This window comes from Megascapheus bottae, chromosome 19 (genome assembly GCF_031878675.1).
Source record: "Megascapheus bottae isolate mThoBot1 chromosome 19, mThoBot2.hap1, whole genome shotgun sequence".
NCBI lineage: Eukaryota > Metazoa > Chordata > Mammalia > Rodentia > Geomyidae > Megascapheus > Megascapheus bottae.
In genome coordinates, this window is record NC_143527.1 from 19,343,454 (window position 1) to 19,362,615 (window position 19,162).

The 19,162-nt window shown below is 45.3% G+C and overlaps 1 protein-coding gene across 3 annotated transcripts in view; it reads left to right on the forward strand.

Moving 5' to 3' along the window:
• Positions 1–5,594: 5,594 nt before the first annotated feature.
• St8sia5 (ST8 alpha-N-acetyl-neuraminide alpha-2,8-sialyltransferase 5) overlaps positions 5,595–19,162 on the forward strand; it is a 47,740-nt gene continuing 34,172 nt past the window's right edge. For 2 of the 3 annotated variants that reach the window (XM_090353159.1, XM_090353160.1), the window contains exons 1-2: positions 5,595–5,822; positions 15,919–16,032. In XM_090353159.1, coding sequence (XP_090209285.1) covers positions 5,692–5,822; positions 15,919–16,032 — 245 coding nt within the window. In that variant the 5' untranslated portion in view covers positions 5,595–5,691. The remainder of the gene's footprint in view (positions 5,823–15,918; positions 16,033–19,162) is intronic. The other variant, XM_090353161.1, reaches the window with a different exon arrangement.

Here is a 19,162-nt window from a genome sequence, read left to right on the forward strand (position 1 = left end):
TATCATAAATTTTATGAACTACAACTCATCCTTCATAAGGAAATGGAACAAGGGGTTGAAACTGCCATGCCATTATTGTTTAAGTTAATAAAAACAGGACTGGTGCAGTGAAGTCCAGTCTCTGTAGGTACCATACAGGGCAGACCCCAATACTTGGATTGCAAGACTATAATGAGGGCATTTCTACTCACCAGGCAATGCATTGCTTTTTGCCACAGTGTCTCAAAGTTGCAAGTCAGCCTTCTGAAGGCCTGGCTGGTTAACACAAATGTAAAGTGGTCCAGAACAGCATGTACTTATCACACACTTCTTGAACACATGGGTGGAATGCCGCTTACATAATCTGGCAGGCTGCAGTTGTGCTGTATGAAGCAACAGCAACAAAAAAGCTGCCTTAAAGCCGAAAAAAAAAACCCTCTAAATTCTTTTTCCTTTCTTTCTTTTAAAGCCTTTCTATTTTATATTGGGAGACAATGCTCACAGTATGGTAATGCCCATCAGTTATCAGTAATTTAGCAGATTGTGTGCCAGTGTTGACATTTGTTCTTGGCTTAATTGCGCGTGAGTGTGTGTTTTAAACAATGATACAGCTGTCCCCACTCCTGGCAATTACAGCATAAAAATGGTGCTCACTGAATCTGGCATCTTGATCACTTAGCCATGTGTTTTACTCTTTTGTTTGCAAGGCCTCGTGAGTGTTTGCTACAGTTCTATGATCAGAATATAAATTCAGCTTGGAATAGAACCTGGCTCAATCCTGATAGCAAAAGCAAGCACTACAGACTGTGTTTCACTGCCTTTGCTACATCTCTGACTCTACCACAGAGACTTCGCGAGTTAAAGATACCTCTTTGAGGAATGTTCCATGGATTCCTAGCTTCTTGATTGGATAGGAAGAAGTCAGGTTTAAAACATCATCAGGATAAAAGAACAATGTCAGCAAAGTCACCTGGAGTTGTTGCTGGTCATTTCCAGAGTGTCAAAAGATGAAGACACATCCTTGACAGAGGCAGAGTGTTGCTATAAAGCCCCATCATTGGTTCTATTCTCTGCTAATTCATGCAACCGAGGAGAGGAAGTACCACCTCCACAGAGAGTAAGGATCTCTGGGGTTGTTTTTTTCCTTCAAGTATGTTGCTTTTGGCTTTGTGGGCTTTTGCTATTAGCCAATTCATGTTTATGTCACCTAAGATGGGGGACTAATTCCTTATTTAGCCATGGCAAGTCTGAACAAAATGTCTATGAAAAATGGAAAACTCTGGCAGTAGCCTCTAAAGCTGAACATACATACACCATGGTCTGAGTTGGTAGCTTCCCTTCCAGATACAGATGCCCACCAGTATGCAGCAGTGTGTATGCATTTATTCACCAAAGAAGCACGTGACTAAACGGAGCATGGTGGCAGCAATGCCCACATGTCCAGTAGGAAAGATAAATACATGGTTCTATAGCCATACAAGAGGAGTACAATTGAGAAAACTCTCACTTTACATGAGGCATTAGTTTTCTATGAAACAAACGACTACACACTTAGTAGCCTGAGTAATACTTGTGAACTCCTAGTTGTGTAGTTTTTTTTTTTTTTTTTTGGTTGGTTGTGGGGCTTGAACTTGGGCCTGGGCAATATCGCTGAGCTCTTCAGCTCAAGGCTATTACCCTACCCCTTGAGCCACAGTACCACTTCCAGTTTTCTAGTGGTTAATTGGAGATAAGAGTCTCATGGACTTTAATGCTTGGGCTAGCTTTGAACCCTGATCCTCAGATTTTAGCCTCCTGAGTAGTTAGGATTACAGGCGTGATCCACTGTACCTGGTTAGTTGTATGGCTTTTTTGTTGTTGTTGTTTTGTTTTATTTTGCTAGTCCTGGGGCATGAACTGTTTTCTCAAGGCTAGAGCTCTACCACATGAGCCACAGCACCACTTCCAGCTTTTTTTCTCTATATATGTGGTACTGAGGAATCAAACCTGGGTCTTCATGCATACTAGGCAAACATTCTACCATTAGGCCAAACTCCCAGCCCCTAGTTGTTTGGGTTTTAAATCTGGGTGCAATTTTATTTGGAGTTTCTGCTGAGGGAGTCTCAAAGGTCAAAATCAAGTATGAAGCAATTGGAGCTCAAGACTTTCCTGGAAGGTCATTGGTGTTGGTAGACTTCAGGGTCTTTCTTGTGATTGGTACATTGGGTCCCTCATTTCCTTACTGGCTGTCATTCAGAAGCCAGTATCTGAGAGGCCATCTGCATCCTTCACCAATTGGTCTCTTCTGTTTCCAAAGTCTATAATGAAGAGCCCATCATATCAATCCCTCTTATACTTCCTTTACAAGAATCCTGGTCTTCCTTCTAGCTTATTTCCAACTAATTACAACTTCCTTACCCAGAAGCACCTAGATTAACACCTATTGAATGGATGGGTAAAGATGGATGAATAAGAGAGGATGAGGATCATGGGGGTCATTGAGAAGTCTACCCACTACGTACGATGGCATGGAGACTTTCACAATACACTGAGTTGAAGAAGCTACACATAAAGACTATATACCATATGATTTCATTTAAGGGAACTAGAAGAGCAGGAAGTACATTTACCTTTGGTGTTGGAAGTCAGAATGGTTGTTAACCTTGACGACTTAGTAACTAGAAAAGAGCCTGGCAAAGAGGTTGAACAAGTTTTCCTTCCTTCCTTCCTTCCTTCCTTCCTTCCTTCCTTCCTTCCTTCCTTTCTTCCCTCCTCCTATTCTCCCTCCATCCCTTTCCTCCTGTCCCTTTCAAAGTGCTGGGGTTTAAGCTCAGGACCTGGCACTAGCTAGGCTACAGTTCTACTATTTTGTCCATGTCCACCCATAAGCCATTGTTTTTGTTTGTTTGTTTTTTGCCAGTCCTGGGGCTTGGACTCAAGGCCTTGAGCACTGTCCTTGGATACTTTTTGCTCAAGGCTAGCATTCTACCACTTGAGCCATAGCACCACTTCAAGCTTTTTCTGTGTATGTTGCACCAAGGAATTGAACCCTCATCTTTGTAAATGCTAGGCAAGCACTCTACCACTAGGCTATGCTCCTGGCCCAGCCCACATTTCTTGTTTCTGAAGTATGTGCTGGCCACATGATTGTACTCAGTTTCTGAAAACACAGCCAGCTGGACATTTTTGACTCGTACTTTTTGTAATTGCATTATACTAAAATTATAAAGTTCTGAAAATAAGCCAAGGTGGGGGCTGAGGCCTGGAATGCCAGCTACTTGGGAAACAAAGACCCTAGACCAAGGTCTAGGCTGGCCTAGGAAACTCAAGAACCCACTTGAAAACTCTAGCAAATTTTTAAAAGGGAGGGGGCAATGGGTTGAAGATCACGTGGTGGAACACTTGTCAAGCAAATTCAAGGCCCCGAGTTCAAACTCCAGTACTGTAAAAAAAAAAAAAAGAATTCTTAGCCTTTAACTGGATTACTCTTAAGAGTTGGTAGGACCTGACAGGAGGAAGACTGAAAAGGAAATGACAGGGTCTTGCATGCAGTGGAGAAAACAGATCCTAACTGATTCTACAAGTGAGTGCCAACTACGTGAAAAGTAGAACTTCTCTCATCAACTTGGGACCTGTATGCAGAAACTGCAACATAACTTATGTGGCCCAGTGCAAAGTGACATGCAGGATGTGTCTCCCTGTTAACAGTCTGAAGACAGATGTGGCTGCACACATCTATAATTCCAACATTCAGGGGGCAAGGGCAGGCTTGTGAGCTACAATTGTGAGCTACTGTGGGCCACAAAGGAAAATGTCTCAAGATGCAAAACAACAATAACAAGTCCCCCCCCCCACTGAAATTTGAAGATAACCAGGAGTGGAGCAATAAAACCAGTAGTGTGGGTGAAGGAGTGCGCATGCACACAACAGATCACTCAGAACACTCGCTCTGAGAAGTCTGTCCTTGCCTGAGTGTATGAGAGAAAACTGCAGCTCAGACTCCAAGGATTCCTTGGTAGGTGAATTGCTTTGAACAACTAGCTCTTTGGTACACACATCTGTAAAGAAGGTTAGTCAACAACAAGAATCGTCACATTACAACGATAGATTTTTCCAACTGTCTGGATTATTTTAGTTTAATCAATTAATTGTTTTAAAATTCCACACTCGTGGCCTTTCGGATAATTAAATACACAAATTCTCCAAATACAGCGCAAGATCTACTTTGGCTTTGCGAATTAACAAATTACGGATGGAGTCCGAAGGAATGTGCTGTGCGTTCTTTGTTTTTCTCCAATTCCAGGAGAAAAATTCCAAATGGCAGGTACGAGTTGATTGGAAGCTGGGTATTTCCCAGTAAAGTTGTTCTTGATGAGGTCTGGAGTTGGAGCACAATTCTAGTTTGACTCTGAGACCTCCCAGAGTGTGTGGAAGGCCTGGGGTAGGGTGCCTGGAATCATCCGGCTGGGGATGAGGGGCGAAGGCCCCAAAACACCTGATTCCAGGCGCTGCATTTGGTGTGAGGGTGGCAGGGCTGGAGCAGGGTAGGGGGTGGCATTTTTTCCTGGTGAGGATTTCTGCAGAAGCCAGGCCTTCTCCTGTGGTTATCTTCCTTGCCGCACACTCTGAAGCACAGAGTACTTCCAGACGTGGTGACTTACTAAAGCTTTCGGGGACCAACGTACCCTGAGGCAGCAGGCTGCCTGACCTGTGATTCAAGAGTGGCTCCAAGGATGAGACTGGGATCCTGTCTTGGTGGTGGGCAGCAGAGGGGGGACAGCCAGGAGCTGTAGGGGAGAAGGAAGAGGCCTGTGGTGGGAGGCAAGCAAATCCCTGAATGTCTAGTTAGCTGAACTTGGGCGCCAGGGGACACAGGACGGCCAGCGCCGCAAGGCCATTAGCTTGCCAGAGCGATGCGCGCCGTCCTTGAAGGGCCGCTGGGTTGACCTTGCTCCCCGATTTCTCCATTGAAATCTCTAGGAGCGCGCGAGGACGCGGCGGCGGCGGTGACTCAGTTCCCCGCTCGCGGCATGCAAATACACGCTCCTCTCCGGCAGGCCCAGGGCGGCAGCCTGGGCTACCCCGTCCCGCCCTCCTTTCCAGCCCACCCTTTTAGCCCGCTGTCCCCTCCCCCTCTCCACGGGCCACCCGTCATTAGACCATCCCGGAGCTTTTGTCCCTCACCTCGCCAACTGCCAGACCCCGAAGCCACCCTTCCCCAGCCGCAGGCCGGAAGATCTGAATCTGAGTCTCCCCGGGCGAGCCCCTGGCGCCCGCTCGCCCGCCCGGACACCGCGATCTGGAGCACGCCTGGAGAGGGCGGTGCGCGCCGCCGGAGCGCACCCGCGGGGCGAGCCCGGCCCGGCTCCCCATTGGCCGCCACCTTAGCGGGAGGAGCCGGGGCCCCGGGTCGGGGGCACCTGCCGTCGTCCTTCCGCGGGGACATTGGCTGCTGCCGGGCAGTGGCGCCCGGAGGTAAAAGCTGAGGGAAGGCCTGGCACCGCGGCGAGCTTCCCCTGGCCGCCCGTGCCCAGCTGCCGCCGCGGCTCCACCAACGTGTGGATGCGGCTTGCTTTGGCTGCGCCAGCCGGAAACTTTGCCCCGCGAAGTCCTCCGCCCGCTTAACCGCACCGTGACACGTCTGAACCGCCGTGCGCCCCCCGGGGTCCCCGAACCCAGCGCGTGATTGCCGGGCCGCCCCGCGTCCCGCCTCCGCGGCGACCAGCCGCCAGGATGCGCTACGCAGACCCCTCGGCCAACCGAGATTTGTTGGGGAACCGAACTTTGCTCTTCATCTTCATCTGCGCTTTTGCCTTGGTGACCTTGCTGCAACAGATCCTGTATGGCAGGAACTACATCAAGAGGTAAGAAAGTCTGAGAGGGAGAGTGGGATATGCGGAGCCCACGGAGCCCACGGGCGGTCGCGCAAGTGGCCAACGCTGCGGCTGCAGCGCCCACAGCAGTGAGGAGCTGGGAGGGGGGGGTCTCCACTTAGCCACAAGCACCGCTGCGTTAGGCTAGAGTTCCCCCGCCCTCCCCATCTCTGCTGCTAGGAAAAGGAGAGCCCCTGCTTCATGCCGCTGGGGACAGGGAAGGGTTGGGGGAGACAACTTTGATCTGCTGTGAAAAATGGGGAGCAGTTTGGAATTCTAAACAGCCACGTTGACTGGAAACTCACGTGAATGCCCTGAATATCTATATCTATATCTATATCTATCTATCTATCTATCTATCTATCTATCTATCTATCTGTATTAGCCTGATGTGTCTTAAATGATTGTAGGGACCCTTGGTAGAGATGCCTTTTTCAACCCACAGGAATGTTGGGTTAGTGTGTGGGAGGTAGTGGTAGTGGATTGTGATGCAGAGGGAATAATGAGTTGTTGTAATCACACAGCCACTGGATCTGTGAAACTCACAACCTGGTTCCTTCAGAAGCCAGGGCAACCTTAGTACCAAAGGGCAGAGATGCAGCAGAAGTTGGGCCCTTCTCACCTTGCCCCCAGCCAGAGGAAAACTCCATAACAGAAAGGGCACAGTAAGAGTTGTTATTCAGAAATCCAGGCAGAGCTTGTCTATTGTGTGAAGAAGATACAGGGAAATGCCTAATGCATCCTTAAGGGTAACACTGGGTTTCTCTGTTTGGTTGGGGACCTTGGGGTTAGGCTTTCTGCTGATGTGGTATTAGAACCTCTGGTGCTCAGAGAGTCGGTCCTTCCTGGCTCCTTGCTGGAGGCCCTTTTTTGCTGACAGCATCTCCCCGGCTTCACAGTCCTTTCCCCAGTCAGGAAAGAAAATGTATCTCCAGCATCCTATAATCTTTTCAAAATTTCCAAAATAGTGGAACAGTTTTGTTTCCATCTTCTGGGGTCTGTATCTTTCATGTGCTCACAGCCTGGGCTGCTGCTGCTGGTCTTGCTCCTGGCAGGAAATCTATTTCCCACCTATAAACTGCCCCCCAGCTGCCGAGTATGAGACCTCTCATCCCAAACATTTATTTCCAGCCACTTGTTACCCTTGACTTTTCCAGAGAGCTTTTTCTTCCTCGGAGCTTATGTGCTAGATGTGGCACTGGAAGCTTTAAAGGATATTTTCAGAGCCTCTTATCTTCTTGGATCCTATCAGGTCTGTCTCCTCTTTCTGTGACTATTGTTCCCTCTCCCCTACCTCTAAATTATACCTTAGATATCAATACCAGGGAAAAAGACAGCTGCAGTAACCTGCTTATTCTGGCAAGACTGCCTGGGCATGGGTAGATGGGCTGTCTTACCTTTACCAGTTGTTTTCCATTCTCCTTCTTTCAGAGACCCTGTTTCTAAATTATCTAGATGCCCCCTTGCAGGCTTCACTCTAGGGACTAGGTGTAATCCAACCAAGAAACTAAAATCTACCTATAGCCAATTTCTGAAGGAAGCCTGGAGTGCTATAAAGAAGCCAATGATGAACTGGGCACTGGTGGCACATGCCTGTAATCCTAGCTACTAAAGAGGCTGAGATCTGAGGATCATGGTTTGAAGCCAGCCTTGTCAGGAAAGTCTGTGAGATTCTTACCTCCAATAAATCACTCAGAAAAGGCTGCAAGTGGCACTGTGTAGAGTGCTAGCCTTGAGCAAAAGGAGCTCAGCAACAGTGCCAAAGCCCTGAGTTCAGGCCTTGGAACAGGCAAAACAAAAACAAAACAAAAAGTAAACAAGAAGCCAATGAGTGGTCCTAGTGTTAGGGTGGGGACGGGGCGGGGGAGGGATGTTGAAGTCAATTTGTAGAAATAAAAGGCCACAAATGAGATAAGAATTAAGTGTTGAGGTAGTGATGAGCTGCAGAAAGAGTGCCAGGAGGAGGCATACCTTTAGTGGGCCTTGAAGGAGGATTAAGATTTGGCTAGAAGAGGGAACTTGCATATCCAGAACTGAAGAAACCAAGTAATGTGGCTTGGATCCTTTCATCTTTCCCATGCCTGACTATCAGTCCAGACTGGCATATGCTTTCCACATCAGTTGCATTTTGTCACAGTGCTTATACACAGCTCTTGCTCACCAATCCTGTTTCTCACACACATCATTAATCATCATGAGCTGACCTTAGGAATGTGTGACATGATTGCAACACTGGACCAGGATTTCTGTACCCTGGAGGCCTTAAGATTGGCCTTTATAGGGTGTGATCTAGCAGGGCCCCTAAAATGGATTGTAGCAACAGGTTTCCCTGGACATGTCAGTTGGTTGGTTCCCCTAGGCAATGAGAAGAGACATTTTTGGTTGTCACATAGGCCTTACTGGCATCCAGTCGAAGGTGGTACAGATGCTGGGAAGATCCCCCGTGAGCAGTCTACCTCCTGCAACAAAGAATGATTCGCCCTAGATGTCATGGGCCAAGGCTGAGAAATCCTGTTCTCAGTGTCAAGCTCTGAGACTGCTTGCTTTCTAGCTGTACCCTGGGGGACATCTATGTGTCTGGCCTATAATATATATAAATATAAATAGAGATAGTGGAGAACTGACTGAAGGTGAGGGAAGATGCATGTGTGCAGGGCTAGTAATTGGAAGAAAGAAAGAAATGGATCTTGGAGTGTAAGAAAGAATGTAGGAAAGCAGCAGTCATATGCAACGGTGGCCAGAGCCTTCAATGAAATGCTTGAGTGACTGGAAAGGAACTTGTTTATTCTACCATAGGGAGCCACATGTGGTTCTTGAGCAGGATACTGACTTGACAGAAGCCACTGGGAAGGAAAGTTATGTGGACTTCATACAAGAGAGTCTGGGAGGTATTTTTCAAGTCCAGTCAAAAGTGAGGAGAACTTGACTCAGGAAATAGAGCCACTTTAGAGTCCAGGGATTTCTGAAGGCTGCACCTCTGAGCTGCTGCAGAAGCGAAGCCATCAAGGACATAGAAATAGTGGGTTCTTCCAATAAGCATTTGTCTGGACCCTTGGCCTCTACCTTGAGTTGTGCAGTGAGGCATATCTGAGAAGGCCCATTTTGAGTTGTCAGAACTCTGGGAACCAACCTTAGTCAGGATGGAAGAAGGAAGCACACTACAATGTCCTAGGAAGTTCTGTGCCTCTCCTGGAGAAAGCACAGGCGGTGTGGTTTAGGAAAAAAGGGAGGAACAAAGCTGGGACATTTGTCTGGATCGTCTGCTTCCCTTGTCTGGTTCATACTTGATGAAGATTTACTATGCTGAGCACTACTGGAAATGCAAGATGATTCAGGTCAAGGTATTGGGACTGTTGGAAAGACAGGAAGGCACAAAACCGAAATGTGGTCTATGTCTAGAGGAGTAGGCAAAGGAGGGAGCCACAGGGAGGTATGGTTCAGCGTTCATGGAGGTGTTTGAAGGAGAACATAAAGAGGAATATCGCACAGAACGGATGGAGGTAGAAGGAAAGAGTTGTGAGTGGGGAAGGTGTGAGGAGCTCAGGGAGGAGGTAAGTGCAGGATTCAAGTTGTTCAGCAAAGTACAGGGGTGAAGGGGACAGGAATACAAAGTAGAAATGTGTTGAGTAGGGGCATGATCTCCGTGAACAGAGGATCTCAAGGTTGAGTCTGAATCTGCTCATATCTAGAAAGCTGTCCACATAGAACCATCCAGCAGCTCTTTGGAAGTGAATTCCAGCTCTGGAATTCATTAACAAAGAGCTGCCCAAGGACAAGACCCAGGATAGCAGAACCAGCTTTCGAATCACCAATGATCAAAATTGGTGGGTTTTAAACGTTTGTGATTTAAGTCTGTTACATCTGGGGAATAGAAAACCATTCCTATTCCATAGTATATCCTAAGGAGAAGTATGTAGTACATAATAGCTCAAAAAGTGTTATATTAATTGAATGAAAAATAACTTTTCTATTGTTATTGCAGAGGGGCTTTACAGTTAAATGAGTAAGGTAATAAGTACAATTCTTCTTGAACCATGTCTTCCTTTCCCTTGCTCTCTTAGTTTTCCTTCCCATCCCATCCATAATCCATTTTCCACCTCATGTCTAGTGAGTACCACAGTTGTGTGTTTTCACCCTTTGTCCCACCTTTTCTGTATTCCCCTTACCCTCCAAACAAAGACAAACAAGACAAAAGGAAAGCAAAAGCAGCAACTTTAAAAAAATCTTGTGTTTCCTTTTCTTGGAGTTCATTTCATAAAATATTATTTTATATGATCATATGCACATAGCATATGTGCCTTGAGCCTTTGTCATCCACTCCTATTCGTGTCCTCCTTTGGCTTCAGTGTATAAATATATATACATATATACATATATAACTTATTATGTCTGTGTGTGTATACAAATATGTAAATTCATAGATTAAAAAAAATAGCTGGAATTGGGCCAGGGGAGTTTGGCCTAGTGGTAGAGAGCTTGGCTAGTATACCTGAATATCTGGGTTCAATTCCTCGGCACTACATACACACAAAAAGCTGGAAGTGGTGCTGTGGCCCAGGTAGTAGGGCTCTAGCCCTGAGAAAGCCCAGGGACAGTGCTCAGACCATGAGTTCAAGCCCCAGGACTGGCAGAAAAAAATACCTGGAATCATCTCACTATATTTGACTGTATAAACAATTTATGTCAACCCTTAGGAGAATACTGGTCTATGGGACTCAGAATGTAGCTCAGTGGTAGAGTGCTTGCCTACTATGGGGTAAGGCCCTGGTTTGGGTCTTCAGCTTTACACACACACACACACACACACACATACACAAATACAATCACACAAATTGCTGACCTGTGTGATGGGGTTGGATAAGACAGGGAGCAGAGTGGAAAATGACAGTGGATAGAGCATGAGGGAAAGTTGAGGGATGTCTACACCCATAGGGGAGGAGAGGCACTGGCTATGAAGTCTCAGGCTGTGTGAAGTGGAAGGGAATTAGGAGGCTTCATTCATTCATTCATTTATCATTTCATGGACATTGGGGTTATTTCTATATTTTTGCTGTCCTGAATGACATTGTGATGAGCATTTCTGTGTGAGCATTTGCATAGACATATGCTTCCATTTCTCTTGGGTTTTTATCTGTGAGTAGAGTTGCTGGGTCATTTGGCAACCCTGTTTTTATCATCTGATCATTTTCCAGAGTGTTTTTGAAAGTGGCTACATCCTTGTACACTCTTTCTGCAGTATATAAAGGTTCTAATTTCTCCACAATATTCATGATTGGCAATATTCACTATTACCTGTCTTTTTGACCTATCATTATGACCTATCTGGTGGTATCTCATTATGGTTTTGTTGTGCATCTCACTGATGACTAATTATGTGTATCATCTTCATTACTTTCATTCTTTGGGCAGTACTGGATTTGAAGCTGGGCCCTCAATTGCTAAGCAGGCTCAGTTGCTAGAGTTATGCCTCCAGCTGATGTACACTATATTTCTTATGTTCTCTTTTAGTGGTATCAAAGTTTGAGTTTAGGACCTTCTACTTGCTGGCTTTGTCATTTGAAGCATTCACTAGCCCTTCTGCCTGTAGTTTGTTTTAGATAGCGTTGTATGTTTCTCCTTGAAATAGGATTTTTGTTACCACTGCATAGCTGGGATTACAGGCATGTACCACTGTGTGGCCCTGGAATATCCTTTTCCCTCCTGTACTGGGCTTTCAATTCAGGGTCTCACACTTGCTGTGCAGGTACTCTGCTGGTAAGTCATGCCTGTAGCCTGTAGTACCTTTTATATGCTTATTGTCTTATCCCTTCTTTGGAAAAAATGCCTATTTCAATCATTTGTCTGTACTTGAATTATCTTTTTTTCTTATCTACTTGTGAGAACTCGTTATGGATTCTAAATTTAAGTGTCACCAGATATATGATGAACAAAACATGTCTCTTGTTCTGTGACTTATCCCCCTCCTTTGTGTGGTGTTAATTATCAAACTCAGGACTTCACGCATGCTAATCAGGTGCTCTACTGCATAGTTGTATTTCTAGCCCATTCTTTTACTTTCTTTTTGGTATTTTTGAAGTACAAAAAGTCTAAAAATGTGATGAAGTACAGTTTATCTATTTTTGTTGTTTGGCTGGTTGTCTGTACTTTAGATTTCATATTTAAGGAACCATTGCCTCATCCAAGATCATGATTCACACCTATGCTTTTTTTTTCTGAGAGTGTTATTTTTCTCCCCTTCCCTTCCCTTTCCTTCCCTTTCTTTCTCCCCACCCCTCCCTTCCCCTCCCCTCCCTTCCCTTCCCCTCCCCTCCCTTCCCTTCCCCTCCTCTCTCTTCCTTTCTTCCCTTCTTTTTCTTTTTCTTGTCCTGGGACATGAATTCTGGCCCTGGGTGTTGTCCATGAGCTCCTTTTGTTCAAGGTTAACTCTTTACCACTTAAAGCACAACTCCACTTACAGTTTTTTTTCTGTGACTAATTAGAGGGAAGAGATAAGTCTCTAATTAGAGTCTAACTAGAGACTTCCTTCCTCTGGGCTGGCTTCAAACTGTGATCCTCAGATCTCAGCCTCCCGAGTAGCTAGGATCACAGGTATGAGCCACTGTGCCTGGCTTGTTTTATTTCTTTAATTTTTTTTTTGCTTGTCCTTTAATTTTTTTTTTGAACTCAGGACCTGAACACTTGCCTTTGGCTTTCTCAAAGCTAGAGCTCTATAGCACCATTTCTGACCTTTTCTATGTTTGTGGTACCCAGGAATTAAACCCTGGTCTTCGTGCATGCTAGGCAGTCACTGTACCATTAGGCCAAACTTCCAGCCCCTAAAATTATTTTTATTAACTTAATCAAGCTGGGTGCCAGTGGCTCATGCCTGTGATCCTACCTACCAAAGAGGCTGAGCTCTAAGGATCATAGTTCAAAGCCGGCACAGGCAGAAAAGTCAGTTACTGTGAGACTTATCTCCAATTAACCACTCAAAAACCAGAAATGGCAGTGTGGCTAAAGTGGTAGAGCACTAGTCTTGAACATAAAAAGGCTCCAGGACAGTGCCCCAGGCCCTGAGTTCAAGTCCCACAACCACTACTACCACCCATAACAACAAAAATTTACTCAATTTTTTAGTAACTCAAAAGTTGATATTGGTCTTCCATCATAACCAGAATATAGTTACAGTTTTTACCTACTTACCTGGAGAATTTAGAACATTTATTGTGATTATTTATTTCTACCTCTGTGTGTCATCATGCCTTTCCTCCCTTTTTTCTTTTTGATTATTAGTGTTTTCCTGGCTTTAGTGGCAGATTTCTACTGTGACCTTGGAGAGGTCCTGTGACCTCCCTTACAAAGGGAGCAGAAATATGTGGGATTGGCTGATGCCCCTTGAACAGCCTCAGGCTTTAGGTTTTTCCCACTTCTATCGTCACCAGTTTTTGGAAGATGCTTTAGTTGTTATTTTAGTGTTTTTGTAGTGAGAAGGTAATGCAAATTGGGTTCTCTGGAAAACAACTCTGAGCCAGAGATTAGAGTGAAGGATGTTAAAATAAGAAGCTCTGTAGTGATAAACAACTGGAAAAGGGAGGGAAATGTAATTGGGCAGAGGGTGACATTGAGCGGTAATATAATCCCAGAGAACGCTTCAGCGATCCCATAGATAGCCCTGGAATTGCTTGCCCTCCAGACTTGCCCAAAGTTAGGATAGCAGTTAAACTAGGAGTTCTAGATTGTTCATTCATTGGATGAGGTATGGGGGCTACCCAGAAAGGGTTATGACTTTGGGGAAGGTGTCTTTCCTTATCTAGTTGAAAGCTGAAGTCTCTCAGCATATGGTATCCCCAACAAGTCAGAAAGAAGGCCTTCATTTCTGAAGGGAGGGGAGATGTAGGGTGCATAGCGCCTGTCACAGAGGGATTCTCAGTCTTCCATGTTGTCAGAAATAGAAATTCTTGAATGACTGTGATCCCCTCCCCAGACCAAAAGGAAAAAAGAAAAGAAAAGAAATCTCACTGCAAATATTCAGCCTGAAGCCCACGCTCAAGCTGAGCATTTCTTCTGTCAGCCCAGGGTCGTTTTCATATGTGACATCTGTCTAAACACTGTGCTTGTCCTCATGCTGTTGTTTGTGCCTGCTGTTTCTTCCTGCCTGCCCTTCAGTCCAAATCCTGCCTCTCTGTATCCAGCCTATAGACTTCTTTCTTTCCCCTGAATTCCTAGCAAGCTCTCTGCACTTAGCCAGCACTGTCCTATTGCTTTCTATGAGAAGCTGGGCCTGTTCTATTCTGTACCAAGTACAAAGGACTCCTGTACTCTGTCTCTCTGCTGCCTTCCTCCTCCCACACCTCCAGGGTCTAGATCTGGGTTGCTTTGTGTGAGTGGTACAAGCCTGAGATTTGAGGATTTGAAATTGGGTCAAGGAAAAGGAGAGCCTGACTTTGTGCTGTCTTCATATGTGCATTTGAAGGCTCTCATCACTGAGCCAGAGCTCCTCCCTCCCCCCAGGGGACCAAGCCTACTATTCCAGTGCCCTGAGAAATTGAGAGCTCCTGGAAATTGAAAGCATGGGAAGCTGAAGATCCTCTTCTCTAGAGCGTGGCTCTTGGGAAAGGGGCCTAGAAAGGAGACAGGGTGCTGGGGTGTCTGCAGCTTGGGGTGTCACCAGTTCTGCTGGAAGATAAGCTTGATAGCCTTGCTGGTCCTGGCCAGCAGCTGTTGAGCACCTGCTGCAGGGTTGGGATAAAGATGAGATACATAAAGGATCCAAGGAACAGAATTTAAGAGACCCTCACTCGCTTGTGCCAATCCTAGACTTGCATGAGGGCTGAGGGCCTCCTTAAATGTGCCTTTAGACCTGTCCTTCCCTGTATGCCCATTTCTGCTTTAGGCAAAGGGTAGTTGTTTCTTGCCCCTCTTCTAAGGTCTCAGATATTTCTTCACTCCTAGATGTTTCTAATTCCCTGCTTGCCCTTCCTCTACCATCAGATTTTAAGATGAATCAACAAACCTTGCTAAAACAAAAGAAAGAATAAACTCTAGTTCCATATATAAATATAACTGCCTTTTTGGTCTAAAACCGTATAAAAGTATAGCTACTAATGCATATCTCTTTTTGTTGACTGCTTTTATAGACTAATGCATATTTCTTTCTGTAGCTTTGAACTCAGGGCCAGGGCACTATCCTTGGGTTTCTCAAGGCTAGCACTTTTACAACTAGGCTATGCCCCGGGCCCCTAGACTGCTTTTTTAAGTTTTATTTTTTAATGAGCACCTTTCTACACCATAACATTTCCTTCTCAAAGACTGTGATGCATGCTTAGTGATTCCCTACTTTTGCCACACACTGTGTGTGTGTGTGTGTGTGTGTAAAGGGTGTCTAACTGCCCCCTTGCCCAGTCTTAACACAGTTCTGCTTTTGATACAGTCTTGCACACTCATTTGACATGTCTTTGGCTCTTCTCATGCCCAAGTCTTTGGTGTGCTCCCTTTGTTTCTTGGAGGCTGTTATGATTCCACTCTCTTTGTTCTAAATCAATTATCCATCAGCTTGTCATCTTCCAAAATGTTGTTGCTAATCCCTTCTATTACTTCCTTACTTATTGCTTTGTGGTTATTTTCATCAAGTTTGGGGAAGGAGTAGAGATAAATGTGGGTTAAAGTCCATCATCTTAAACCAGAAATAGTATCATGTGTTGGATAAAAATCCTTGAAATGTGCCTGGCCTTGGAGAAAGAGAAAGTGCTGGCTGCTAGAGATCTTAGCTTAACTTTCTAGAAACCAGAATTGGGGGCTGGCCACACATAGGAGTCAGAAGAGCCCGATGGCCTTACTCTCCCGAAGCCTTGGCTTCCCTGAGTGTCAAGGGTGTGATCTCAACAGGGGTGAAGATGAAGCGAAGGGCGGTTACAGGAGGGCGAGTCCCAGGAGAGGGCTGTGGTTTGCGATTGCAATCCTTTGGCTAGGACCATCACCATCATCTCCCTCAGGAAAGTAAAATCGAGGTTACATATCGTATGGGTGCAGTGATAGTCTGTGGCTCTCTGGTAGACTGGCTTCACCCAGCAGATGAGCGTGTATACCGACTGCCTCATTTTCTTGCCAGAGGCCTCCAGTTTGGTTGGCAGAATGGTGATCCGCTGGCCAATTGGACGGGGTTCTTTAATGTCACCGACGACCCAGCAGTGGCAGTGCAGAGCGGCAGTGACTCCAACTCCAGGTACAGACCCCAGGAAATGGCTTGAGGGGGGGAGCCCCATCTGGGAATCATTCAGTTCCTGCCCATGGCCTGCCCTTAGAGGTGTAATACCTTGGTCCAGTAACTCATAGCTGCTGTGTTTTGGAATCCCACCTATCTCCTTTAACTGGAAGGGTGAGTGGATGTGAAGTGGGAAGATTAGGTCCCAGCCTCAATAATGTAGTGACTCTCTGGCTCCTTCTGGGTAAGGTAGCCTAGGGCTTTTGGGTCTCAAATTTACCTTGGAAGGTGGAAGCTACAGCAGGGAATTCAGATGTCAGCTGGAATGTGGATGGTACCAGGGGTGAGTGTTGTCTGCTCCTCTGAAGTGTAGCACCTAGTGAGACTGCTGTTGGCTGGGACAAAACCACTCCCATCTAGATGTGACATTTATACCATTACACAGTTATTTCCTCTGGTTCTGTAATAGCATTTTTGAGTTCCAATCCATAATAAAGGAAGGACATACTGCCTACTCAGAAACTGGAGCTCAGTGATGTTTGTTGGATGAGTGAAGATGGACTATCCTTAGGTAAAACCACTTGCAGGAATGGACTGTGGACAATTTCTGTGGACAAGCAGGATTTTCTAGTTACTTCGAGTTAGAGATGGCTGGAACTAGCTAGCTAAGGGTTTTTAGGGGCTGATTAGCTATTAACTTCTCTAATTTTTTATTCCTAAGGATGGGCTAACTTTCAGGTTCACTTTCTGAGCATGAAGCTTGGGTTTTCCTATAGGTTGCTTTTGATGTTTAAGCTAGATTTTTCAGGAAAGAAGTAATATCAGGGGCTCCCTAATAAGTGTGTTTTTTGCTTACTGTCTTCAAAGAGTAAGAAGTGACTATAATGTCAGAAAGTAGAGCATACAGAAGGCCCTGTAAGGGTGGCGGGGTGGTGGTGAGATGGCTCAAGGTTCTGATTGTGGCCTCTTGGGAGCATCTTACTATATATGAGCTTTTAAGTATGGCTAGTCACATGACAGGCCTGAATATCATGGGAAGAGTGATTTGTCCTCCAGATGTTGAGCAGCCTATATTGGCTTGTCTGCTATGTGTGTTACCTGCCAGATGGAAGGTGGTCTAAGCAACTGAGCCAAGTGTCCACCTTCACGGGAACCGGGATTAAATAGATACCTGAGAAGCCATGGTTAGAAAATGTTAGAGCAGGTAGAACAAAGGCCCCTGAAAGGCTGTTTCTGGACATACATCCTGGTCAGTGGCTGATGCCGTTGCATGGGCTCTGTCTCCAGCTTTCTGTGCCATCAGTATCTCCCTCTTCTTCCTCAATATTGCCTCTTGTTCTTTTCCCTCCTTACTCTACCTGTCTTCCTCTTCCTTTCTCTTGCCACTTTTCTTGACTCACTTTTCATTCTCCTTTCCATTCTCACCTCTTAATTTTCTCTTCTTCTCCTCCTCCTCATAACTGACTGAAGCTAGCCTCCCCTTTCCTGTCACTGGGATCCCTCAGGGTCAGAGATACCACTGGCTTCTATCCCTTTGGTTTTGGAATTCAAGTGTGCCCTCTATCCAAAGTCATTACTAGCTGACTTGACTTCCTTCTGGAGTGCTGCCATTTGACCAAGAATTCCCTTAGTCACAGAATAAATGTCATGACCATACATCCTAAATTTCTCTTAAGGACAATTTCCATTTCAAATATCAATTGCTTGTTAGCCCCCAGAGTACCTGCATTTGGGGAAAACTGTACTATGTATTGTTTCCATGTGTGGGCAGTGAAGGGTAAAGGAACCAAAATGGAGCTACATGTGGGAGATTATTTGATCTTGGTGAGTGAACAGCTTGTGCCTTCTTTAAAATGGGTTGGACAGCTCCTGGCAGGAGATTTTTCAGGGCCTGGGGGAGGATCTTAATGAGGATATCATGTACATCATTCCAGTTAACAACTCTCCATGTTGGGGATATAGAATGCTCTTTATGGTATTATTCACCTATTGAATAATTCAGTGTATGCCATATTTTTCTATCTATAGTTGTGTGGTATGTGGAAGTGTGGTACAACCTGTTATCATTTATTATTAACTGGGCCGGAAGGGAAGTCAGGAGATACCAAATATAACCAAAGGATAAAGCGGGGCAAAACAGCAAATAATTCATATAGCTTATGCTCAAGCAGGAGCCACAAGGGGAAGGAGTCAGTCCAAATGATTAGTCTGAAACTCCCAATGGGACCGCAAGGAAAGTCCAGGCAAGATAGTACACTTTATGGCTGTGGTCAGATCTTCTCATTCAGTTCATACTTGGGGAAAGGCCAGGCTGAATTGCACAATATGTGAGTTAGAAAATGAACATTGATGTATAGCTTTGTGAAGTCAAATCTAGTTCTACAAAGTATTGTCTAATAAGCATACTTAAGGGAATTACTTTATTGAGCAGATTGGAACAATTTTTGATCAGCAAATGTTTCTATTTAAGTGACTGCTTTGAACAGTAGGAAGGTCTTTGAAGACAGTTCTTGGCAAGTTCAGCTTTAGGGTTTTTGTTTGTATCACCTCAGTGAGACGGTGATTATGCCTCATCTTTAAGTTCTTAGCACTCAGGATGGCATCTGCCATGTAAGAGATGCTCAATACATTTTAGTTGAATGAAAGAATGAATTAATTAGCGAACTAGAAAAGTATCGGTAATAAAAACCTCAGTGCTTCCAAATCTTCCCTTAGAGATTTATTCTTTTGGAATCAACCTTGCCTTCTGGCACTATCACTGAAAAACTGTCTCTGGAAAGGAGAAACACTTTAGAGTCATCAACTTACTCATGACTTGCAACAGTTAGAGAATTTTCTCTTGGGAAGAGCAGATGGCAGTGCAACCTGAGTTCTGGACCACTAGGCAAAGAACAGGAAACTGGAAGATGGGAGTGGGAGAGTGAGTAAAATGCAGAAGGTGTAGAAAGGGAGAAATGTAGTTCTTTGGTAACAAAGGAGATACCGAAATAACCTGCACAGCCCGGGCATGGCAGTTGTGAGAAGCAGACAGAGTACATGTCTTCCCTAATCAGCTCAGTGTCTTCCAGCCTACCCCGGGGGCCTGTCTTCTAGGGACTGCTCTGAAGTGGAAGCAACTGCCCCCTCAATGGTCTCAGTCTTACAAAGTGAA